This window comes from Paramacrobiotus metropolitanus, unplaced genomic scaffold (assembly GCF_019649055.1).
Source record: "Paramacrobiotus metropolitanus isolate TYO unplaced genomic scaffold, Prichtersi_v1.0 Parri_scaffold0000013, whole genome shotgun sequence".
NCBI lineage: Eukaryota > Metazoa > Tardigrada > Eutardigrada > Parachela > Macrobiotidae > Paramacrobiotus > Paramacrobiotus metropolitanus.
Window position 1 is genome coordinate 394,645 of NW_026570233.1, and position 25,518 is coordinate 420,162.

Genomic DNA, 25,518 nt, shown 5'->3' on the forward strand with positions numbered 1-25,518 from the left:
TCAAGATTGTCCAGCCGCTTGCACGAGCCAATACGTGATCATTTCCCCTTTACCCTACAAACAATACAGTCAGCGCTCACATTATTCCCGTCCGTTGCCGAACACATCCAACAGCCTCTGAGAGTACTAGTAATAACCTTGATTTCCATAGTTCCCCGCAACTCAAAGGCACATTCCGGTGCATTGGTAATGCTGGCGGTTTTACCGCTGACATGGATGCAGGACGGCTGACTGCTGGCCTGCATTCTGGAGGCAACGTTAACCGTGTCGCCGAATCTGCATCACGATAATCAGCATACAGTAATATTCTTGAAAACGTAACCACAACAATGTTTGTACCAAAAATAACCACTTACAAACAATATCGTGGACGTTTTGCGCCGACGACACCAACTGCAACCGGACCGCTGTGGATGCCAGCGGAAAACTCCATATTGTAGATGGCGCAGTTCTCCCGGAAAGTCTGGTGCAGAGCCAGTGCGGTACGGCACACTTCTTCTGCATGATGGGTTCCGAGCTGCAGCACCAATCCGCTAACCACCTGCAACATTGTCAAAAAGTAATGCCTCTTAGCAAAATCGATTTGCCCAGCTCAGTTTCGTAATGACTTTTATGTTGCGCGAGAGACAAAACTGCACGTTATTAGAAGAGCTTTTTTCTGTATGAAGTAAGTGAAAGCTGCAGCATAATTACTTCGTAGTTCGTGCATTGGCGACATCCAGTAATAGTATTACACTAACTGGTAGTTATTAGCACTTCAAACTTACAATATAGCAGCTGCTGATGGTCTCCATCTTGTAGACTGACCGTGTCGTTACCACCCGATCGAACAGCACATACACCGCATCCAGGAACCGAAAGACCTTTTCCGCTGTCGAAACCGTCACAAACTCCGCAAACCCTTCGATATCACAGAACAACACAGTGGCCTCCTCCACCACTTCCGGCACGACCACGCGACCTTGCCGCAGTTGCTGTACGACAGGACTGCAAAACGGTTAACGGAGGTAACGCCGTAATTGCCTGTGTCAGTGGTATTTCTGCTCCGCATACCTGGGCAACATCTCCTTCAGCAACTCATCACAGCGCTCTTGTTCTTCAAGGACTTGGTACACTTTATCAGCGACCTTTCGCTCTAGCGCGGTGGAGTAATTTTCTAGCCGCCGCAGTATGCGATCCAGTAATGGGCCCGAAAACCCATCGAATGCGCTGCATAATTTGGCCAGTTCTTTGTTGAGATCGGCACTGTTAGGCCGGGTATCCGGTGTTTCGGTCCAACACCGGACAATTAAATCCATCAAAAGTTTCCAGTTTCCTTCTCGAAACTCTTCGGGAAACGAGGGACGAAATGGCGGAACTTGTCCGGTGCGTATTCTCTTTATAACTTCTGTTAAAATAATTGCCCTGCGGTAGCTGCATTCCTGTTTGCATCAGCAAGCAAAAACTAGTGCTTTCGCTTTTTTGGCTAGGAACGCCGTTTTTAAATTTTTAGGTTTTATCTTTCCAAACGGTAGTCAGTAAAATATGTCTTAGTTTTGAAGCTTTCAGTACGCTTTAATTTACCGATTTACCATTGATGGTCAGTGCTTTAATATCCATCAAAGACTCCCATCGTGTTCCATAGCAGTCCAACCCAAACGCGCTACATTCCATAACAATCTGATGGCAAACAATTCCCGCAGCATAAACATCACAAGCCGGCATCGGTGCGTGGCCTCTCATTACTTCCGGCGCCATCCAAACGTTGACCGGGAAGAAAGGCCGCTTCACCGTCAACTCCCAGCGCAAATGCCGCAGCTGCTTCTTCCGCAAGAGCACACTCAGCTTTTCTTGCCCATAATCGGAGATCTTCAGCGTAAAGTAATGATCGACTAAGCACTTGCTGCTCTGCAGGTTGCCGTGTAATTTAATCGCCGACAGATGAAGGTAAGATAATCCCTACCAGGAATAATAAACAATAATAAAATAATGCTATTATTGTTCCATTTCAGGAAAAGTAAGCGCACCGCAATTAAATTTTGGATGAGGGATAATTTGAGAGTGTAATCGATGGTAACGTTTTCCATGAGATTCTCTACGGATCCCTTGGAGCAGAATTGGAAATAGATTGTCGGCGGGCGGATGTCAATTGATAGTCCAACAAAAGCGTTGATATTTTCATGATCTAGTCTTTTCAACTGCGAAGAAACAAGCAAATTCAGCGGATTTCATTATAAGGAAGAGAGGTTGGCTTTGCTGCTCAAATATAAAACCTGTTAGGTGTCATGTGTAAAGTAAAACAATCAGCCAAATTTATAGCTGTCCAGTTTAAAATTCGGGAAAGAGGGTGATAACATAAATGGTTAATATGACTATTTATTAAAGCTTAAAGGTAACTTTACAAGCACTTTATTATCAAGTTGGCAATAGACCAAAGCATATCGGCACGCACTGCGACTGCAGTGATGCAATAATTTCGTTACAAGCTGTCTACCTGGAGTAAATACTGGTTCAGCCTTTTGCCAGCCGAACACTGCCATTGTGGATCCCACAGCAGCGTCCTTCTGTAGGCTTTAACGCCATTCACCAGAAACAAACGTTGTGTAAGTTTGGCTGTAGTGTCTTGATTAGCCGACAAGGACGACAGATTGGTGGATTTCACCGGCAGTACACTGTAGCCGTCGGTACTCGGACCGCCCTCCTTGATTTCCCACCATCTCGTTGCATGACGGGCTCTTCGAATACGGCAGCTAAAAACGACGACCGTTGGAGTATTCACACAAAAATTTGTAAAACTGGAGTATTTGTAGTTGAAAAATGCAGTAAAAAAATTTAACTAAGCGAAACCGTAAATTGTGCATTGACAGAGAAGTAGTTAGCGGCAAACGAAGCGTCATAATACCAGATAAAGGTTATGACCAGGACGACAACGGCCACAATGACAATGGCCACAGTAGTGCCGGGTTTCCAGTTGGTCCCGCACAGTTCACCGCGCATACCACACACCGGGCGATCCACCGGCTTGATGCCGTTGGGCCACTCAATGGAACGACCAGGAACGGGAATTAAACTTTGCGAGACGGAGTCATAGTGGAAAACGTCCTATGTAAAATCATCATACTGAACAACGACTGAACGTACGCGTAACATGTACGAGAAAGTTTTCGGGAGACGCACAACGAAATCATTGGCAAGCGCATTGAACTGCTGCACGACAATTTCCGGTCTGCGCTGTCCGGACGGTAGAAAACTCGCGTCGCGAAAGCTCAGGTGCAGTGTTTTCCCGATGATACTCTTGGTAAACTGGTTTCGCTCAATGTGTAGCATACCGTTATCATTAGTCAGTATTGTCTGGTCGGAATTAAGAGTCGCATTCAGACCCTACAAACATTATCAACACGAAGTGCATCCGTTGACTTATGCATTCGACTTGTAATGTCAGACTTTCAAAAATTTGTGTTTCCAATCGTATTGTCTAGCAGGTTAGGTTTCACTAAAAATTTAAGTTTTGGCATATTACGCCACTGTGGAAAATAAAGTACATCAAATGATAAACAAGACGAATCCATACAGCATTTTTATTCAACTGTATAATAAGTTTGTATTTAGCCAAAGATTTCATTTTTCTTATCTATTAGAGTAATTGTAATGGTGTGAATCTGCAAGCTAGAAACCTGCGAAACTCACGTAAGATAATACTTCTGCCGCTTCATAACAGATCATAGCGAATTCATTGAACTGCAAGAACAATAATTCCACGATTAAGCTATCCAGTAAATCTGCCGATTATGTTTTGATGATGTGATAATTAAAAGAGACATTTTCAGCCCGAGGAAACGTAAAGACGACGAACCTTATTCTCCGGATTCGGTTGTGTACCGAAAATCTCTTTTCGTCGAGCATTAATAGCTTCCGCCGTGGCATCATATTTCGTCCAGTCGACCACGGCTGAACGGATACTGATTACGCTCTGAATGCCATACCAGACTTTCTAAAGAGACACCGCACAGATTAACGGATTTTACCGTTCACCGAATATGAACCGACTCGCTGGCTTTTCACCTCGTCCAGAGCATCGTCATGCTGCCAGGATAAAGGATATTCCAGAGGGATCTGGAATTCGTACAAGTACACGAACACCTAACGCAACAGGCAACATATCACACTGGATCACATGTCTATGGTGCTGGAATACAGTGATACGTCTTCGATAGCCGGCGTTAGAGCGGCTTACATGATCTCCGGATGTCATATTGAGGTCATACGCGTCAGCCTGTATTAAAAGAAAATAGTTGTCAGTTTTATTGCTCCAAAATGCAGTATAAACCAAAGCAAAGCGGATTACCAGAAGTCGGCGCATCCCAGTATGCAGTGTACAGCAGAGGATCACTGTAGAAAGAAACCGTAAAACAGACGGAGATTAATGTCATATACCATAACACGACGGAATCTGTGATACGTTAATATTCAAGCGATCTAAGACCAAAGCATGCAGACAACTATCAATAAAAGCCTTACGGTCTAAAAATGCAGTATATTAAAGTTTTTAATTTCAATAAATGTATCTTATCGACGGCTCTGGACTTTTGTAGGTTTAGTAACTGGATTCACACTCATACAGTCATATTAACGAAACTGCTCCCAGCAAGCACTTAGGTAAGTTCGGTTATTTCGGTGCACCCAAAATGCACGACAGTTTCCCAGTTATCTAATTGCGTACCGCGGCTATGTTGGCGGGCTTCCTGTAGCGCTTTCCGAAACGATCCCAGTGTGGAGTCCGTATCGACGATAAGGAAATTGAACTCCGCCGCCAGATCCTGCAGTCTCTCCACTGGACCACGGCACATTTCTGTGCTACGGGCCCCGAACACAGACTGGCTTAAACGGTCGTTTATTACCGCCACTGTCCTCCACTGAAAGTGGCTCATGACGGTTGTATACGCTTCCGCGTAAGTCTTCACGGATCCCAGCGTTACGGCAATGGCGTTCGGGTAGCGCTGGCTGATCTCCACCGATCCACTGCAAGAGTTCTCTCCATCAGCTTAACGGCTGTCACGCATAACCGCATACTCAGAAGGATTACGCTATAGGCTTTAGTAAGAACAATAACTGCCACGTTCCGCGTGGTGTACGATAAAAAAGATGCGTAGGAAGCAAAATCGAAGTTCACGGTAATCTCGCACACGTCGACAATTAAGCTGGCGGTTATATGAATGAATTTCTCATTAATATTAACAAGCTCAGATACTATGTAATAATGATGAGAAATTAAAAAGAACAGCGCCAAATCTTACCATGCAACAGTCAGCAAATCCATTTCTGCAAAAAAACAGACAAGTTACACTTATTGCCGGCGCGTCTAATTCCGTACTTTTTAGCAAGAAAGATTCAATTTATAAATGAAATACGATCTATCTGACCTCTTGCGAAATCTCCAATTACAAGGTAAGCCGGCGCACAAACTGTAAAACAAAAGACCGTCAGGAATGACCCTCTTGCAATTACGCGTTAATCATCGTTAACCTAAACTTTTTTCTGTAAAGAGACAGGATGATTCGTTATTTAAAGAAAGGCGCATGATTCGAATTCAATCCGTTTATTAAATGCGTTTGTACTGGATTTCGTTGTAATTAGCAACATGCACAGAATGGTAGTTAAAAAGATATGTGATTAATTAAAAACTAATACTAATAATGATTAAATACTGCGATGTTCTGCATATTTAATGGTGCCACGACACATGGGTCTTGCGTTTACCCTTGTATAAACACTAATGGTTATGAAACCGAAGGTCTTTCTACATTAATTTATCACTCCTATGAATGTAGTAATTAAAATTTTAAACTGATTTGTGTTAGAGGCTTGGAGCATTACTAAATATTACAGGCTTATGATAGTCAATAAGTTTGTCATAGGTAGAGTACAGTGACGCATTTTGTTTACCGGATGTAAGGATGACCGTTAGTCCGTTTTGATTGAACACTCCGCTGCCGTACCACTGCTGCAGGAGATTCAGCACAATGACGTTTCCTCGATCCGACAAGCGGTCGCATTGTCCTCGATGGCCGTGCGTCTCGGAATAATCCTCATACAGTCCGCGATACTTTTGCCGCATATTGTCAATCGCCACCCGAAAGGTGCTCTGCATGGGCGCAATACCGGAACCCTGGAAGGGACCGTCCGTGATGGTGACGATGTTCAATTTCGGATACCTCATGCTAGTCACTACATTATAGAACGCTATTATAAACAGGCATAGGAATAGTTTACTTTCCATCATTATGCCTGCGTCTCGCGTTGTGCATGGAATGCCTTACACACCGCGACATCAATTCCTGCAGCGGAGAAGGGATTTAAAGATGCCATGCGGTAAGGAAAATGAAACCGGCTTCCCGTATCCGCGCGATGTGCCATCTTCCATTATTCAGACAGATGATGTGGGAGCGGTTAATAAGAGGATTACTGGCAGGAAAGATGCCGCACGGAAGCCTTTCGTCTGTCGTCCCTCGCTCCACCGGCACCGGCAAAAGACCGGCTGAATACGGCTGCGATTAGAGAAATTACTCGTGAAATCGCTAAGTAATGTTTACGAACTGCAGAACGTACGGGTCACACTGGCGCTAACACTTGTTTCACATGAAGTTCAAAAGAGAATGAAAAGGCTGTCACGAGTTGAGCGGAAAAGCAATCAGATCAATAAAATCCAGTTCCGAATAGCACGGCAAAACTATCGTGCAGGAAATTAATTATATGCAGCTTAGATTTTGCTGATGAATTACTGTGGAGCGTTTTGAAAAGCGGCTTTAGGCGGGTTTTTTTTGAAGATGAGACACCTGGCAAGAAGCTTTTTGAGAGGCTTAGAAGCGGTCCACTAAGTACCTGAAGTTTTATTGCAGGATAATGCACCCTGCTGAAGTGATGCGCCGCTGTCGCCATCCTCGATAAAATGATAAATTGTCGCTGCACAGATTCGGCAACGGTTTTTCTTGCACGAGTGATTGAAAGCTAACAGTATTGCGTACGGTTACGGAGATTGTCATTTAATTATTTATCGGAGAACACTTCCAGGTTAAATCATTGCTGCCTGATCCTTTCGAAAAGGTGATGTTCTGGGCCGAACAGAGGTTTATATTGAGGATCGATAACGTCTTTATTCGGTCAGTTTGTTTGACTCTGTGCATTAGTGCAAAGGTCCGTTGCTGTTTTCCGGGTTCGGTTAAAGATCCCGTGGTGTTCTCACCGGTGAGCATGTGCGCTTGTTGCGTCTACAATTCCTTCAATCTAACCAATGAAAGTCTATCCAGTGACTCATAGAGTCCTGAACCCAGCGTTGTTGCCTAAAAGAGGATAAGGGATCGGCATCAAGACAGCCAGACGCGGTTAAGTTTGTCGTCTTCTTTATCCTGCATTTACCGCTGTCTTAGCTCCGTCTGAACTGACTTCTATCCTAACTTCCTCGTGTGCAAAAAATAATTGCAAAGGACGTCTTACCGGCATCCTTCTATTTTACTGCCTCCCTCCTGTAAAAATAGTTTTGCGGTTTCCGATCAACAAATAACCACAGTAAAGCCATCCACGGGCTTTAATTTAATCGCCGATATGATTATAGTCCACTGTGTCTGTGCACAATTATACATGCAGGATGGTTGCAAATTTGCAGTAACTTGTTATGATCGTGTGTGTCGCTTATAATTTATCGACGATATGGTTCTGCGTTAATTTGTTAATTTTGAATAAGTATGGCCAAAGCTTCATAAGGACGAGAAGTCGTTTTAATCAGATCTACGCCGAGAGGAAACTCTTTCATCTATTCCTTTTAATCACAAAAGGTTAAAGTTTTATGTTAACAGATTAATTATCTGTAAGTAAAAGAAGAACTTCTGTGTTAGCAACTCAGTACTATTCCCGAATAAAATAACGGTACCGTTTTAATAAGAAAGTAAATCCAGTACCAGTGCTTCTATTATACCGGGAGCATTTCAAGCTGAAATGAACGAATTGTTTTAAAAATATTCTACTTTACCACGTGTTCATGTGTATAGGTGCGTATTTGCATAAATTACCAACTGGACCGAAAATCTAACGAAAACATTACGTGTCTTTAATTTGGGCCCGGACAGCATACATTTCGTGAACTGAGTCAAAAGACTCTAAACTTATTCGAATCTAGCGGATACGAATAAAAACCACCAAATTCACTGCCTGCTTTACAAGCAGGCAAATTTATGTCGGCCAAAAGCATCTAGCGACGCATTCAATTGAAAAATGAAGATCATAAAAGATCTAGGTTCGAGTAGTTCTACTAATATAAATTTCTTTCTGTACAAGTACGTCATATCGAAATGTGCCAAACTGTCGCATTATTCATGTTGATGTAGTTACCGGTATAATGTTTTTAGCACATGGTATTCAGTTTTAATTAACCATTGCTATCTGCGACGCAATCGTTTGCTGTCTCAGTGACAGACCACAATGTCATTCAAGGGGTTTGGTTCGGCTATATATGAGTGGCCTTCGCCTTCTCCTTCCGCCTTCTCCTTCGCCTCCGCATTCTAGCCGAAAACCTTCTCCTGCGCCTTCTCCTTTTAAGTTTTACGCCTTTTCCTTCTCCTTCCCCTTCCTAATTTTAGGCCTTCGCCTTCTGACTTTGCTCAATGTGAATTACACAAGATTTCGCAACACGGAAAATGAAAACATTATTGAACAAAAATCGAGCTTTATTCTTTTACACACTGTAAAGCACATAGCAAGGTAGTAGGTACGGTAACTAGGGAAGTGCACCGCTGTTGGCTAGCACTGAAAGACCGAAGCGAAGCTAGCACTATTAATTAGAGAAGTATCAAGAATTGAGGAAGTGAATTACACGTAGGGAAGTGAAGCACTGAGCAAGTATTCCTTTTACTGCAGTACTGTAATATCCGTAAAACTGACTGCTCCTTCACACGCGGACAGCTGCATAACATAAATTTAAAAATACTGCTGTCACTTTGTGCGTTGTTACGTTTTCGTATATTTTTTGCTTTTCTGATGAAACGTTTTAATGCGGATTCAGCAATACTAAAATCGGAATCATTTGATGTTTAGTTACTGTTCAAGGAGCGATTAAGAGGAGGGGGTAGTGGTCATTTCTGGCGTGGGTATACCTGCAGATAAAGCCTGTACCAAACGATATTTTCGTGTGGGCTTTTTTGGAATTCTTATATGATTTGAGAGGCGTATGGTAGCTGTAGAAAAAAATTCCTGCCCGAAACTGTGCTCGATTAGACCTCCGAACAACGTGTTTGTCCCACAGACTTGTATGTTAAGCGGTATATCCCGTTTTGAGAATGATTGCCTGGCTAAAGCAACCTCCAGTTATTATTTTAAAAGATGAGATATGAAATCAAAAATTAGGTAAAAGCGGTGCACTTATTTGCCGGATACCTAGTACACAGCTAGGCGGAGAGTTGGTATTATTTTCCTTCAGTTTGAAATGTCTTCCTCCAAAAAGGTTTTCCTCCAATTTGACAGTACATTGCAAAATGCCATGGACGCTTGGCGGAGCTGGACTGCTGCGTGATATCTGTACTTTTTGCAAGAGAACGGATTGCCAGACACCTTTAATTTAACCTTTCTGAATTATGGCAGCAACAGAATTTATAAGTAGATTTTGAAAGGGCAAAGGCAATCGAGGTAAAAGGGTCGAGCCGCTGCTTTGAGCAGATCTGCTCTAGTTTTGATCCCATCGTAATTTCAAACACGCCTTCTGCGTAGAAATCATAAGAGCAGATGCTGCACTTATAAGGTAATCATGTGAAAGTTAAGCATTTGTCAGTTTGTCCTATGGTGACCTATGGTAATTTTAGAAAGAAGCTACCCGCGCGTGGTGGAACCCGCGTGTGATAGATTATAGAAAAGACGATATACATAATAAATCGTACGTAGTTCTGTGTATCACAAAAATTTATTACTACAGTATATATTACAGTGTATTATACACGTGTAACATAAACTGTAGTAATAAATTACATTGTGTATGCGTATTTAAGTTCTGGAGACCACTCCGAAGGCTAATTTTCCCTTTATCTGCGTGCACATGCACGACCTTTTTCAGTTTCTTCACATCACCGTTATTTCGGGAATCAACGTTTTTTTTAACAGCTGCAACTACTGCTTAATTTAAAGAATCTTATCAGCAGTTACCTATACGTAACTATCGTAAGCAACATCGAGCGCCGGTGTGTCGGTTTTTCCTTGCAGCGTTTGAAACTTTGCAAGGTGCCGCTTTTTCGTTTTCTTATTTTGAAAGCTTTACTGCAATAAGATGCTTTCGCTTGGTCTATTCCATAAAGGCAATCTCAACGCTAACGGTAGCATGGATTGATAGTTTCCCAAATGAAAGGTAGTGCCCGAAATGGTAGTACAGGGAACAAAGGGTAGTGCAAAAGGCAGCGTGCGGACTGCGGAGTAAACGGTAGGGAAATGTAGTTTACGCCTTTACGGAGTGGTCACCTTAAGTCATTTGGGCGATTTACGATTGCGCAATACTTTATCTGTGCGTGACCGATGTGACCGACGTGACAGAAAGTCCCGTATTCGTGAACATAGAGGACCTTCGCTTCGCTCCGACATTATTGAACAAAAATTGAGCTTTATTCTTTTACACACTGTATAGCACATAGCAAGGTAGTAGGTACCGTAATCATAATTAGTTTAATAATAGTTCATGACCTTCTGGCGTCTGTAATTGGCCAGTGGTCAAAAAGACCTTCCTTCAACAAGGTTTTTATCTAGTAGAGCAACTGTATCGCGTGCGAAATCCGTTAGAGCGTTACCGGTTAAACAATCGCAAAACTGTGAAAATTATTAGGTCGAAACTTCCTGTTGGCCTTAAATGAAGCAAATGCGTTCAGATAAATGTCGGAAAACTCTTCAAGTTTTACGGCTGGGTCGAGGCGTTGCACCCTTGGATCAAAATCTGGGTGCCGTTTCTGGATGCAGCACACTTTCATACAGTATCTTCTTTGTTTCGCTTCGGAAATTACATCCACCGTAACCCTGAAATCTGCACCTTTCCCATAACAAGCCCCACCCCTTCCTCCGTAATAAGCTCCCTTCCCTTGACCGGTTTGAAAAATAAGGCCTCCCACAAAAAAAAAACGTTACTAAAAATGTCAAGTGCCGTAAACTGATAAGTATACCGCAAACTCCTTCATAATAATTTAATAATTTAATGGAAAATGGCAAACGGATATAAAAATAATGAGAATTAGCTCAGTTTTTGTTCAATGATGTTTTCATGTTTCGTAGTATGATATCTTGTAAAATTCACATTGAACAAAGTCAGAAGGCGAAGGCCTAAAATTAGGAAGGGGAAGGAGAAGGAAAAGGCGTAAAACTTAAAAGGAGAAGGCGCAGGAGAAGGTTTTCGGCTAGAATGCGGAGGCGAAGGAGAAGGCGGAAGGAGAAGGCGAAGGCCACTCATATATAGCCGTTTGGTTCACACTTTTTTTTGGCTTCGCCGATTGTGGAGACCTGAAAAAAAGTAAATATGTTAAATTCGGTCGGTATTTTGGTCAGTATTCATGGTATAATTGGTATTCAATAATATATAACATTTCCACTAAAACTACAGGATAAACGAAGCTCTATCGGATTGTTAAAAAATAATGTAACTGCTTATGAATGAGAACAACATTTTTTGAACCCGGTGAAGCCATTACTCGTAGGTTACAAGCCAAAAGCGTTGAGCTTACCGCCATAATACCATGACCCCCAACGTAATCCAGTTCCAGACAGACAGGAATTTCATGATGGCGGGTGTATACTATGGACTGAAAAAATATTATAACGGAGAAACGAGTTGAGTATTTGCAGAATATCAGCCAGTTTGGGCACCATTTGAGACCGAGTGGTTTATATAAATTTCTCAAGCATGTTTTCTCTTTATGGCTTTTTCTTAATGGAAGAAAATTCAAAGAATGTGGTAAAAACAGAGGATTAGTTAAATAATTTCGCGGAGTACCTATGGGGAAATAATATTCAATCAATCAATATACGGTTGTGTACGTTGTAGAGCACTAAAGCGTATAAAGCTGTTCATATTTTATTAATGTTTACAATAATACAGTACTGCATGGTCATGTACGAAGATTCTGAATAATTTCTGACATCAGATATCCCTACGGCGACAGTGGAAACCGAATAATACGAGGTATTATTATTTTGTTGTGCGACTCGATGTTCGGTTATGTTGTTATCATAGACTGCTCAATAAAAATGCCTCAGCCTTCTTGTAATTAACAGGTATTGTTCACCGGTCTTCGATTAAACAGTAGTAAATAAAACCATCCACCTTCAGCTTTTTATCTAACCGATAATCACGTATATGAATGGCTTGTTACGGAGTGTGCACTGTGATGTTTCCAGTAAAAAGACTGCAGAAAAATCAGCCCTCAGCTTTCGCTTTGTCACAAAATACATAGGTCCATGTGAAAATAATCAAATAAACACCGATGATTTTAACAGAATAGAGCGATTATGGAAGCCTCTGGCTCAGTTTAAATAACGATGATTCTCATCAAGTTTTCTTTGTATTGCAAAACATTTTCTGTGTTGTTGATTGTTTTTCTCATACTTTTATGTACTTTGTCGTTCTTTTTCATGTTAGTTGCTTACTGAGCGCCAAAAACACATCATCCCCCCAGTACCGGGCGCCAATACGTATAATTATGGTACATAATAATAATGTATGGTACATTATGGTACATAATAATAATTATGGTACACAGTAAAAATATTCAACTGTTGAACGGGCCGAAAGTTCATTACAGCCGAAAATTCAGCAGATACAGTTCGGCAGAACGTTGTTGATTAACAAAGTATAAGTCAAAGTAGGAAAGATTTCAAAGCGACGATTTAAAAAATAATGAAATTCAGCCCTTTTAACACACCAGAATTCCCGTTTAAATTTTCAGAACTACTTTGTCGTAAAGTTCGAAGAAGAACGACCTGACGTAAAGCACTACACCGTTAAAAGCACAAAGGGAGACTAAACTTAGTTAATACGGTCGTTCCGGATCAGTTGCGCAGCTACTGTACTCTGTGCATCCGCTAACGGTAACTCACCTATGGTTGTTTGTCCATTGTAACTACCATCCTTATCGGCAGTGGTGTATATATAACTACGTTGCAAGTGGAACATGCTGGCAGTGTTCCGTTTTCGAAATTTTATGCTTTGCACACGATACGCTTTTAGCCTTTTATATCGTGCAAAAATGGCGAAATTATTGCTTGTGTGCTTCGTCGTAGCGACAGCCGGTAAGTGTGACTTATCATTAATAATGTTATCTTACCAGGATAATGAAAACTCTTTGTGGATAATTTTGAAAATTCCTTCCTTCTTTGGCTTGATTTTAATGCAAATTTTAATGCAAAATGTTTTTGCTTTGATTTTATTGTGATGAAAAACACTGGCAGTAGCCGCTGACTGTTGACGGTGATATCTCAATAACACTAGCGGCAGAGTGACCTTTGAGTAGGCGATCGTGACTACAGTATGTGTTTGACTTTGCAGTGGTTTGCATCAACGCCACCAAGGGTTCCGGATCCGGCAACAAGGAGAACAAGGGCGGCGGCGGCAGTCGACCCGGCAGTAGCAGCGGAGATAAAGACAAGTCCAACGTGCCGACCCTGACCAAGCTGTGCGCCGATGAAGTTGCCAAGCAGATGGTCCATGAATTCGCCGAGAAGTACCAGGCAGCGGTCAAGGGCATCCTCTACCCCGGAGACAGAGCCAAGGCCAAGGACAGAGTCGATGAGGAGGTCAAGAAGATTCTGAAGGAACACTATAACATTCCCCTCGGAGCGATCCCCGACCTGGTCAATAGTATCCGGACACAGGCTGAGAAGCAGAAGAACCCCAAGAAACGCCCGCATGTGCAGGATCCCATTGACCCCAAGACGTTGGGCATGGTTCCACGATGCCTCAAAAAGCCCAAGACCAAGCCATGAGTGTCTTGTCCTCTCATTGCATTTGTTTTAAGAGTTGTGTTTATACTTTGCAACTTTCCGAAGCTCTAAAGTTTTACAACCTAGCATGCAGCAGAATATTTGCTAGGACTTTGAGACTGATTTTTATATGACTGAATGCTGGCCTTTTTGGTTGTAAGTTTCCGAGACGCAAATTACGATAAATAAGTTCATAAATTTTTAGATCTACAAAAACAAAACACATTTTTGCAGTACTTGCACATCAAGACAATAATTTAGTTAACAGAGTAATTTCTCTGTATGTATGAAGAGATATGCCACCTTTAAGAACTGTTCAATATTTGCAGGATGACCTCTAGGGGCACCCCTCAGCAGCTGTATATTACGTACTATGCCTTGTTTTACCATATAATATAAAAAGAACGCAGGCGTGAATGTGTATAAAGTGCATTAGCAAATCGCTCGGATCTTAGCTGTGACTAAGTTGACCCCATATTCGAAAAAATTTCTCTCATCGGGTGGACTACCATCAATAATCTCATTGCCGTATTTGGTTCAAGCAGTTTCCGGTTTAATATTCGTAGATGTCTATCCCAGTACTAGAACGAAATAGCGAGGCCCTAACAAAATTCTCAAATAATTAATAACCAATAAAATTAATAAATTCTAAGTATATCAGAAGCCAAAGCGCAGTGTGCAGCGATGTCCGCATTCTATTCCGGCCGGTACGGGAATGAAACCGTTTGGCTACAAGCAGTTTACATCGTACTTTTACAGAAAAACTGCAAGTCTAGAGCAGTCTTTTATTAAATACTTGCCAGAGAACCCCGCAACACTAAACCATACAACAGTAATTCTCGCTGTTCTTTCTGTTTCTTCTTTAAAAAAACTGATTCAATGCAGCAGTTACGTCACTACAATAGCACTACTTCAAGGCAGAAACAACCGTTACTGTCAGCTTTCTGTGGCATTTCAAAATGCACCGGGTTGCTAAAAATAGAAGATAATATGCACTTCTGTGCACGGACTGCGGTGTAAAGCAGAGTGACCACTACGATACTCGCTGTCGATTAGCTAGCATTCCCTTCAAGCGTAGTAATAATTTCCTGTTGTACCACTTTCTAATCCCGACGCAGAGGGTGTTGCGCCGCTGCCTTCGTGCCAACTGACACTCGTGCGTCAGTATTATACGTCGGTCGGCAGCATATTAGCCAATTTAGCGCGGCGTGCGCCGGTTCCAGCGGTTTAAGTAGCCCCTTTTACTCCAGCGTACTCAGCTGCCCCATCAGCCGACAACAACATCTTGAGACCATTTTCCGCTTTCCCGGCTCCGTACCGGCAGTCTCCATTAACCTCTGCGTCAACGGCGCGCAATAATTGGCCACATTTTTCCACACCTGTGATACGGCAGAATCCGAAACTATTAAAAGTGTTTAAAATCGCAGTCAGTGCAGAGTTTCGTTGCTCAGTGTTTGTGTTCCACTCCGCGCACGCGTCGGTCAGGCGGCATCTACAGCCTTTTCGCCAATCACCTCTCCTATCACTATGAAAGTTCTTTTGGCGATTTTCGCCGTGATCACCTACAGCCAGTTCTGGCCGAATGCGGCATGTAAAGAGATGGCCGACGGATGCGGGATGAATCCCTTACTGGCGCTCGTAGCGGTAGCGGAAAAGACAGGTACAGTCACAGATGCCGGTTTCTTGCAGTGTCAGCTTGCAATACTCTTGTACCGACAAAAAGGCGAAGACTGTTATTGATTAATTACTCTAATACGCTTAACGAAGGTGGCGGTACTGTTGAGCTACCGAATTTTGTCTGCCTGAAATATTATAAGTTTTACGGAAACTTTATTGGCTCTTTCTTCTGTATGCAGTATTCTGGGTTATAAGTACATAACCGGATAAAACTAATCTCCATTTTATGACTGGACATCCGTAGGCATAAATTATTATTTTTGGCAAAAGGAACAACGAAAATGCTAATTATATAATGCATGTACGGCATGACAGTTAGTAGCCAGTTACGATCATGTTAATAATAATAAGTGGTTTAATGTTCAGTTGGTCGGTTATGTACTGATTGTCTTGGTCGTTTTGTTAATTTTTATCACGCTTTTCGTGCACCAGTCTTGTATCTGCAGTACGTAAAATTTCTTGATGTTTAACAACTTTAAATCTGGCGAAGCTGTGGCATACATTAAAGGTCACCAGGCCGGTTTTTCGTATAAATCAGTACGTTTGTGTGCTGTACGTACTCCACTTACGTCATGCACTTACGTCATATTAGTCTACATTCCGATCCTGAATCACCTTTGATGCCTCTGCAGGTCAAAGCGTGGAAAGCCTGATGGGAAAATTCTCATCGGACAAGATAGCCTTCCGAGAGTTTGTGGGTCTACTGGGTCGGTACGAGAGCTGCATTCGAGTTGGCAGTGGTGCGCGTTATCGGTAGTAGTTTTTATCGGAACTGCCCAAAACCGTGCCGTACTATCCAGTGATCTGTGATTATTTATCCTATTCATTCAACAAACTTAATTCGGTACCCGGAATGAACACAGCAATGTTATTTCATTATCTGCATCCCTTTCCGTATACAAGCCTATTTAACCGGACACTTTTCTGCGAGGTCGCATGCTGCTGCTGTGGTCGCCAAGTGCCCACTGCCCAGCTCCTGTCGCATCTTTTGCACGTGCTGCTATATACATACACTCGCCTTGTCGCCCGCCGAATGCTGCTAAACCATTTTGACCACATAGTCTGCCGTCAGATTACACGTTAATGCTTAATCAACGGAATCGTAATACGGAAATACCGGTCGTCAATTGTATGTTTGCCCTGCCGCCGCCGGATGTCCGATATGGATCCATGGATCCAGAGTTGCTGAGACAGCGCACAGAGCTATTAATGTTTATTACGTTCATAATTAACTAATGTTGCCCGCCGCAGTTATGCTCCTGTGAACTTGTGCAGTACACAGCAAGATTCCGTAACATTTCATACATGCAGCCTGCTACACTAGTCTAGTCAACTACGCTCCGCCCCGCTAGCCCATGCTTATTAATATTATTGATGCAAATTAAGTTGTTAACATACTTTGGTTTTTAATTTCGCGTCAAACCGGTATAAAAATTATTGGTGCGCCAAATTAAACATGACAGAATAAGTTGATGATGCAGGAGAAATTTTCTGTTATTCTAATTGAATATACTCTGGTTTCGTCTTCCTGTTGCCCCCGGGAGTCTTGATGTACCAATTGAAGTTAACAGTCATTGCACTATGCGAATGAATAAAATAACGATCATTGTGATAAGATGCCTTTTCGGGTAAAGGCGATAAGAAAGACGTTTGCCAATCGCCATTAATGTTAACCATATCAAACCCGCAACAGGATTATTTTGCTACATGTACACACGTTTGGTGCTCTGTATCGAACCCATCCCATAATGTCAAACACAGTGTGGGATAGCTTACCCATGCATTATTATTTTGAAGAGCTTGTGAAACATCAGAATCGTCCTTTAAAAACACAGTAAGTCGAATAAGATTAACAATCGAACGGATTCCCGAAAAGACCGGAGAAATATAGGTGGGCTGTAGACACAAGGTAGCTGCAGTTAAAACTTATAGGAAATATATTAACGGTAAAATATTGCCGAATAATTATACTGCCGAATTTGGTAAAATATTGCCCATTTATATCCATTCCAGAACAACCATTCGTAACAAATGCGGCAACTAAGCTGGGTGGTTTATAATGGGCAAAAACAAAACTTGTTGATTGCGATGATTGCGGATGCCAGTGCTAGTGCCTTATAACTATAAGTTGTTATAACTTATAGCTGTCATATTATTACGTGTATGGGCTGCAATTAATATTACTAAATAAATAATTATATACAACATATTTATTTATATATTTAAAAATGAAAAAAGCATTTGTCAGATTACAATGTACATCCGGTAGAATGCAAGAGGTATCTATAGAATGCAATGCCTATAAATATCGGGTAAGTAACCAGTGCCTGTCTTCCGTCTTGTAGCAGTTATGACTGTTACATACTAGTGTTGGTAGTAAAAGTTCTTGCCGATATACTTATTTTTACTATCTATTTTTGGAAGTTTACTTATTTTTACTTACCATTCAAAATTTTTTGGGACTTTTACTTACTTTTACTTACTATTTCCAGTTTTCCAAGGACATTTACTTACTAAATTAAAGTAAATTTACTAAATAAATGTAATTTAGGATTGAAAGTGTCGAAATGCGTTAGTTTTAAAGTGCTGAAAACTACTGAAAATGGTGCAGAAAAATTTCAGAAATGCATTAATCAAATTAGGCATTAATCAAGCTATACAGGCGCACACTGAAAAGTAAATACTGCTGCTTTTTAGGGCGGCAGGCTGGCAGCCAACTACTGCGCACACTCACTTTACCTGCGAGAGGCGGCGGCTGACACGCCAATTTTACATAACGCTGATAAAACGAATTAGTAAGTAAATAATTTAGTAAATGATTTTTATTTATTCAACGCTAAACCTTAATATTTACTTACTTTTTACTATTCCGGCAGCACATTTACTTACTTTTACTTACTTTGTTTCCAAAACCTTACTATTTACTAGACTTTTAATATTAGGCGGACTTTTACTAAGTAGGTAAATGGTCGTTATTTAATTTTATTTAGCAGCACAACACTATTACATACCTAATGTGCGTTAAATCAGAATTGTCTTTTACTGAGCAAAAGGCGTCAATAACAAAGAGATGCATTCACGTGACACTACTGTAAGTACTAAAATTAATACAAATTTGAACGTTTAAAACAACATTTTCTATGAGAACTCAGAAGTCCACTATATGCGGAGTGATTGCGGACGTCCATTAATGTAAGACTGTAAGCAGTACTATGTTGACGTGACACCAGAACAGCCGCCAAGCAGGCGGCAGTCTGGTTGACTATACGCCGTCGTTGTGAGTTTTGTGACAGACAAGTGATGACTGCGAGTCCTTCATTTTACTGACTTTTGCAGTTTACTGCAAAGACAAACAAAAATTATTTACTGCCAGATGCAAACGACCGACTTGCAGTTGCATGCTCTTCTTTAGTTGGCTTTTTTATACACAGTATATTGTCCCCTGATTATTCCATAACCATCATATTGGAGTCTAACTTGCTGCTCGTTTAATCTTCAGATTCGTTGGTTCCACATCCGAGGAGTATCGTGGAGACTCTGACTCATCGCGCGGAGGTCTTTAGTAAACAGTACCAGTCCGTGATTCGGTGTGCGTCTCCTACCGATCCTTACTAGGCTTCTGGCTCTCCTATCCCCACTGCTGTTCACCGTGCGCAACATGGCTGCAGCAGGCATTCCAAGCGGTCAGGATCCGTCGGCGCGGCTGGTGCTGGCCGGGAACGTCGTGGTGTCCTCGGAACCCTGGGTCTGGTCCTTCAATTATAACGCTCATTCCGTCCTCTGTGCGCAGTGTTTTACCGAGATCAAGAATTTGCGCACATGTTCCGGGTGTAAACTGTACCGCTATTGCAATACGGAATGCCAGGTATGAAGGAAGAACCACAGTTGTGTAGACTCTCAGAGAGACTGCTACCTAATTCCTCGCATATGTGATATTATGATCCGCTGTACGGTACACAGCACACACCGCACGTTCCTACACCTTTTTCACTTTTCTGCAGGTACACCGTGTACCTTTAGAAAAGTGAAACCCAAAGTTCAGTGCACATTTACTCTGCAGATGATTTACTCTGTAAATGTCAAATGTGCACTAAACTTTGGGTCTCACACTCTCACTTTTCGACAGGCACCTTACCCCTACCGGCCCTACGTTACCCGTACTCGTAGGGTTTGAATTATTAAGTGCTCCTAATAGAGCTGTAGAATTATTACGGTAGGTTGCTGTTCAGTATTTCACCGTTTCTGTGAGTGCGGAACTGTGGATGATTATGATTTATGCGTGCTGTATGCCGTTATTATGCAGTTTGAGGAAATGACTGATTTTTTTGACGAATAGGATACTGAAGTACAGTCTTATAACTGATGGCGAGAACTCTTACTGTGTAGCTACTAGTCTTGCAGATATCATACAAATGTGTCAGCTGTTCTCATAAAAGTTTTTATACAGTGCTGAGTGCTTCATTAGTAATGCAGTTTTTGGTTTTTAGTCAGTCAACTGGAAGAAAGAGCACAAACTTGAATGCGCCCTGTTGAAGACCATCCACGAGCAACTGCAGCCGTTCATTGCCAAAGGGGTGTTCAATCATGACTGCTCGCTGGGCGGTTGCTACATGTTTGGATGCTGCGCTGGAGAAATTCTCGTGGCCAAAGTTCTCAACAAAATCATGGTAACGATTCGTATGTCTATGTTCACATTCTGAAATCTAGAAACTAGCGATTTCTTTACAGCTTTCGATAAAAACCGAATGCACAGCAACAAATGCCAATAAATTGGATGAAAAGCACTGGTTTTTGTGGACGAGGAAGTGAATCATAGTTTTTTAATGAAGATAAAGAGTGAAATTTGAAAAACACCAAATAGGTTCTGTAACAATGTAAATTTGACAGTTCATGTTGATATCGTAAATGTCGAAAGGCAGAATTTATTTAATGATAATTATTCATCGGTCCTGTGACCCCGTCCATGTGAACCTGCTTAAAAGTTGGAGACCAACACCGTTATAAATTATTGACATTTTTACTTTCTTTCCGGTAGCAAGGTATAAAAGAAGAGGTTTCCGGTTACACCGGAAATGTCACCGACCAGCAAGTCTTGGATGCGCTGTCGCTCCAGCCAACGTATCCGCGTCAAGCAAACATGTAAGTAAACAGCTGAAAGAACTCATTAGCAGTATAGGTGGTCGATAATCGATATGAGTGAAAATTGATTTGGGTGACATTGGTAGATTCGAGCGTCTCAATCACCAGGTGTGCGCCGCCATCTGGCCGTCGGCCGTCATCAGCCGGATTCCACAGTTCGAAGTCTTGGTGCAGAAGCTGATGTACAACGCTTTACCCATCCTAAATCAGCGCGGCAAATTCAAACTGCAGATGATGGGCATCTTCCCGCAGGCGCTGCAGCGCGCCATGACCCCGGTCTGTCTGGACATCAACGTCACCATGGACCTCCAGGGACGCACGTTGGTGGTGCGGGCGGTTAAGGATATTCACTACACCGGATTGAAAGACGTAAGGCTGGATTTTCTTAAACTCTATCTCCTATATTTGCAGTTAGGTCTCCTCGAACTCCTCTGTCTGTTTTCTTTTATATTGCTTGGTGATTTTCTTGTTCTTTCTGTTTTAGTCAAAGCCTTATAACTTTGCTTTCTTTGCCAGATTTTCTGCTATGCTTTTATTTAGTATTTGTACTAAGTTGAGTACGTAGATGAATATCGTTACAATGTAGAATAGCTTACCATTAAGGTTTGCACTACGTACTAGTACACAGTTTGGGCTGATTCTGTGTGGTTGTTATAGTATTTCTTTTGTTTTTTTATTGTAGCTGCGCCAAAATGAAGAAGTTCACAAGAGCTTCTACGTGGCACTGAAAGAACGACAGGGAGATTTCGAAAGATTTTACGGGTTTTCGTGTGCCTGTGGGAAGTGCAATGATAAATACGTAAGTCTGCTGCACTAGCATTCTGGCATGTTCACTGTTTGCTTGCCTTCTCTTGTGTGCATTTCGAATTCGATATTTTTACAACCCGCCTGTCTGTTTTGTATGGATTCTGAAATTACTTTTCGTTGAGTTTTTTTCGTGTCGTTATTCGTGTATTACTGTAACATTATAACATTAGTTTGTATTGACTGCCTGAATAATTAGGAAGCGGAAATTAATCCCTTGCGATGCTGTACTGTGGGATGTCCGGCGCGTATACCCAGCGACGTGCGCGCCCTACAGCCCTGTCCAGAATGCGGCGCTGACAATGTGCCGCAGTTGCTGAAGCTGAAGGCCGTCATGGCGGCGCATGATCAGATGGGCGATTCGGATCCGGACCAGTGTTTCCAGGAAATGGCACAGTCGCTGGCCTGGGTCAAAGAGCTGGATACGGTCGTCCATCCGGATGCGCATCTGCGCTTTACCTGCGGCTATGATATCGCGGATTTCATGCAGGCCACCATGCGGTACGAGGAAGCTTGGAATCTTGTCGGTGGGATGATAGACTGCGTACGGTGAGAATGTTGGTTTCATGCTGGTTGGGAGATTGCAAATGCATGTTTCTGAAATGAAAGTTATATAAAAAAGCGACAGGAGAATCTTACGTTAAAGTTTTACGTCGTCGAGACAGTAATTACCGGCTCTTTTTGTTTATTTTCTTAATATTTTCCATTTAGCAGTATCAATGCAAAATGACCGCACCATGTGTGAAATTTGCTGTTTTGATCACTTTATGTATGTTACAGGTTCAGTAATCGCCGTAAATTATCTTCGGTTATTTCATAAATGATTTTTTAATTTAGTGAGGGATACAAACTAATTAAATGTAAATTTAAAGATTAAATTATTTTTAATTTCAGTTTTGAAATTTTGAATACTGTATAATATTACGTATTTCCTGGCTGTTTTTGTTTTCAGAAATGCGATGGCGATAGCAAGATTTTAGGCTGACGATGGCACAAATGAGTAGTTGCTGTGTTTTGCAGTGCCATGTATCCGCTGTATCATCTCGGTCGTGCTCGCTACTTGGTGAAGTCCGCTGCGATTCCGTACCTGTGGAAGCGTGTCGTTGAGAAGAAGGACAAACAACGGCTGGCACCGGTGCTCCGGGAGGCCCTACCCAAAGCGCTGGGATGGTTGCGGGAGGCGGAGGATATCTACCGGAAAGTTAGCGGTGAGGATTCGGTGTGGGCGCAGGCGGTGGTCGATTTCATCCGCATCCATGCGCCGGCAGAGGTCAGCACGACGGAAAATACAGTGAAACCAGCACGGAAGGCTAACTGGAACTGGGGCAGTTGGGAAGCGGTGTTTCGATGGTAGAGAGGAATTCTGCGGAATTGTTGGCGTGTTTTGGAATGGTCAAGGCTTCGCGTTGCAGTCGGTTGCATGAGATATTTTGTTAAATGGATTTCGCTGCTGGCCGCGCTAATTAGGATAGTTTATTGTTAACTCTTATTTTTTTATCATTTGTTGCATTTTATTAGCCGTTGTACCGATATCGGCGGTACGGACGCAGCATTTGGCGGAATTGTTGACGATGGTACTGTGTCGGCCTACTGCGGCGCTAGAGTTCCGAATTCTCTACAGAACTGGCTGTATAGCGTAGACAGTTTTTGTTTTGAAGGCAATATAGAAAGATCTGCGCATGTTGTGTGTGTGTTAGAAGTGGTATTCTGGGGTCGTTTGATGTTTTCAATCAGTTTTAATACAGAATTTCCTTGTTTGGAATTATGCTAAGCCTGTGTATGAATAATAACAATTTTCAGTCTAGCTGTTTACTGGAAAGGTGTGTGCCATGCCGAAGAAAACATTCACAAGAAATACTTTTCCGATAATATAATATTATCTACTATCCATTGCTTATACGAGATGAACTACTCGTACGATTTGCGTAAGTATTTTAACCAACAAGTCTGCCAACTGGCTACTTCGTTTCCGCGGCAGTATTCGCTCAATAAGTAGAGATTCTACCGATTTCGACCTCTTTTCACTTTTCTCGCTGGCGCAATGCGTGTCCTTGTACTGCATGCTAACTATATGCGTGTCCTTGAACAGCTGACTGCACTGTGGAATGAACTACCCTTTCCCGTTGAAGCTTATCAATCTGCAAGCACTTTCCAGAGTGCATTGGATTCTGTGGACTGGATCAACCTTGCATGGATTAAAGATCATCCCTTCTTTGTCACAAAAGCTACTTGAGTCAGTTTTTATCTAACTGGCACATTACTTTGTAAACTTCTACTGTTGATGTGCACAGGCAGCTATGCTTCGTCTGTATGCCTTGTTTTCTTTCTTTATTTTGATGTTCATGTTTTTCCCCCTTCGCGATCCCCTGTCTTAGCTTAAAAGGAGGCGACGCCTCGTAGCAAAGGACAATAAACCAGTTATTATATGCATTTCACCAAACACTATAATATTTTCACTACATAAGTTAGAAGTTTGAACTCGGTTTGGGTATTGTAAAGTGTAAAAGTTACTGATTTAAAGTCGTTATTTTGCGGACGCAATAACAATTCAAGCAGATTTTTTAAATTTTTCATTCAGGCACAGCAATGTGTTCCGATGGAATGACTAAAGTATTGTGGAGCGATTTTTCAAAAAAACCCACCCGGTGCTGCAAAAAACAAACTTTTTTACACCCAAAGTTACTTTTTTTTATTTGTTAAAGAGTACGTAAACATTTTCCACAAAAACGCTTCACAATTCTTTTTGAAAATGATTTTTCTGAAGTCTGATCAAAGTTAGAAATTTTCTGAAACCTTTGCGAATTGTTATTGATTTTAGAAGTTGTTTTTCGAAAATTGTTCAGGATGGGACGAAGAACCTTCTTTTGTACTACGCTTTCCTTTGGTCTTACCGATTCTGCGCATGCAGTGCCGCCACACTAGATTGTGGTGCACACCGAAGAGTGGACTTTGGCCACTCTTTCAGGTGCACTCACGGGACAGCGCTATATCTTTCCATTGTCTAGCGCCTTTGTCATGCTCTATGCGTCCTCACTGTGTAAACATGAGCCTTGTCTGCTCCTACCACACTTGCTAACTGGCATGGTATATAACAACCACAAGGCATACTTTCAGAATGAAAGAACCGCTTCTTGAAGCAATCTTTCTTTCACTGATTTTGACCACAGGTGGCAGTAGTGTAGAAAGATACGCCAGCCCGCCAAATCGCTCCTGGTCGGCAACGAAAAACTGAATAACTTTTTTCTTTTCACCCTAATTTCACTAAACTTCCGCCCAGTGATAGATGTAACCCTTCTTATTACAACTGTAGAATTTTGAAAATCTCATTTTCCATCTTGCGACAATAGTACAAATACTCTTTAAGAAAAGATCAAGAGGTGTGCTTTTCTGCTCGCTCCTGCAGTTTGGTTTAACTGGATTGCCCACGTTTACTAATGCATAGAAAATTTGTTAACGAGTAAGTAACTGAATATCCAGAATAGAGATTGGTAATGTATGTAGGTACAGATATAATACATTGGTTAATTAGTTCGTGGCCCGTATGATGGCCGTATCCCTGTTGTTTGACTACTTAACGTTGTAGTTTTGTATTCGCAATATTTGCTCGATTACTGGACGAATTCTGCAGTTGACCTTGTCGCTTACAGCAATATATATCCGGAGTACCTACCACCTATGACTATATTTTTGCTTATGATTTAATTGCTCCCTAAATTTTGCTGTTATCAGTTGTTACTTGTCGTCGAGTTCTCTATCCTTTTGCGCGAAAATTCCGGCGCCGGTTTTTACAAATTTCTTAATAAATTACAAATTTCTTAATAAATATTTCTGCGGCTCGAGTACGGACATAACAACGCAGGATGTTGTTGCGCCGGTTGGGTTGTTTCTATGTCGAAAATATTCTACCACTTTGTTATTCATTTCACCGAA

The 25,518-nt window shown here is 41.8% G+C and overlaps 3 protein-coding genes and 1 long non-coding RNA gene across 5 annotated transcripts; 2 read left to right on the forward strand and 2 right to left on the reverse strand.

Moving 5' to 3' along the window:
- Window positions 1–4,909, reverse strand: LOC129584190 (atrial natriuretic peptide receptor 1-like). Its single transcript, XM_055476310.1, has 16 exons — window positions 4,700–4,909; window positions 4,325–4,368; window positions 4,214–4,252; window positions 4,042–4,119; window positions 3,833–3,970; window positions 3,667–3,717; window positions 3,157–3,360; window positions 2,882–3,081; window positions 2,474–2,729; window positions 2,007–2,177; window positions 1,572–1,938; window positions 1,054–1,387; window positions 768–987; window positions 357–541; window positions 138–276; window positions 1–54 (listed from the first exon to the last, which is right to left on the reverse strand). The coding sequence occupies exons 1-16, from the start codon at window positions 4,905–4,907 to the stop codon at window positions 1–3; spliced, it is 2,688 nt and encodes an 895-aa protein (XP_055332285.1). The 5' UTR covers window positions 4,908–4,909.
- On the reverse strand, window positions 4,910–5,435 carry LOC129584442 (uncharacterized). The gene is made up of 3 exons (XR_008689893.1): window positions 5,400–5,435; window positions 5,274–5,298; window positions 4,910–4,998 (listed from the first exon to the last, which is right to left on the reverse strand). It is a non-coding gene; the product is annotated as an uncharacterized LOC129584442 (long non-coding RNA).
- Window positions 5,436–13,180: 7,745 nt separating this feature from the next.
- LOC129584440 (uncharacterized) lies at window positions 13,181–14,154 on the forward strand. Its single transcript, XM_055476599.1, has 2 exons — window positions 13,181–13,278; window positions 13,535–14,154. The coding sequence occupies exons 1-2, from the start codon at window positions 13,191–13,193 to the stop codon at window positions 13,969–13,971; spliced, it is 525 nt and encodes a 174-aa protein (XP_055332574.1). The 5' UTR covers window positions 13,181–13,190; the 3' UTR covers window positions 13,972–14,154.
- Window positions 14,155–18,987: 4,833 nt separating this feature from the next.
- Window positions 18,988–23,355, forward strand: LOC129584376 (histone-lysine N-methyltransferase SMYD3-like). 2 transcript variants are annotated; one of them, XM_055476534.1, is made up of 7 exons: window positions 18,988–19,510; window positions 20,133–20,312; window positions 20,681–20,784; window positions 20,871–21,153; window positions 21,467–21,583; window positions 21,788–22,137; window positions 22,609–23,355. In XM_055476534.1, the coding sequence occupies exons 1-7, from the start codon at window positions 19,304–19,306 to the stop codon at window positions 22,940–22,942; spliced, it is 1,575 nt and encodes a 524-aa protein (XP_055332509.1). In that variant the 5' UTR covers window positions 18,988–19,303; the 3' UTR covers window positions 22,943–23,355. The 2 variants fall into 2 exon arrangements, with proteins under 2 accessions (XP_055332509.1, XP_055332510.1); XM_055476535.1 differs by having other exon boundaries at window positions 21,788–22,132; window positions 22,609–22,818.
- The last annotated feature ends 2,163 nt before the right edge of the window (window positions 23,356–25,518 follow it).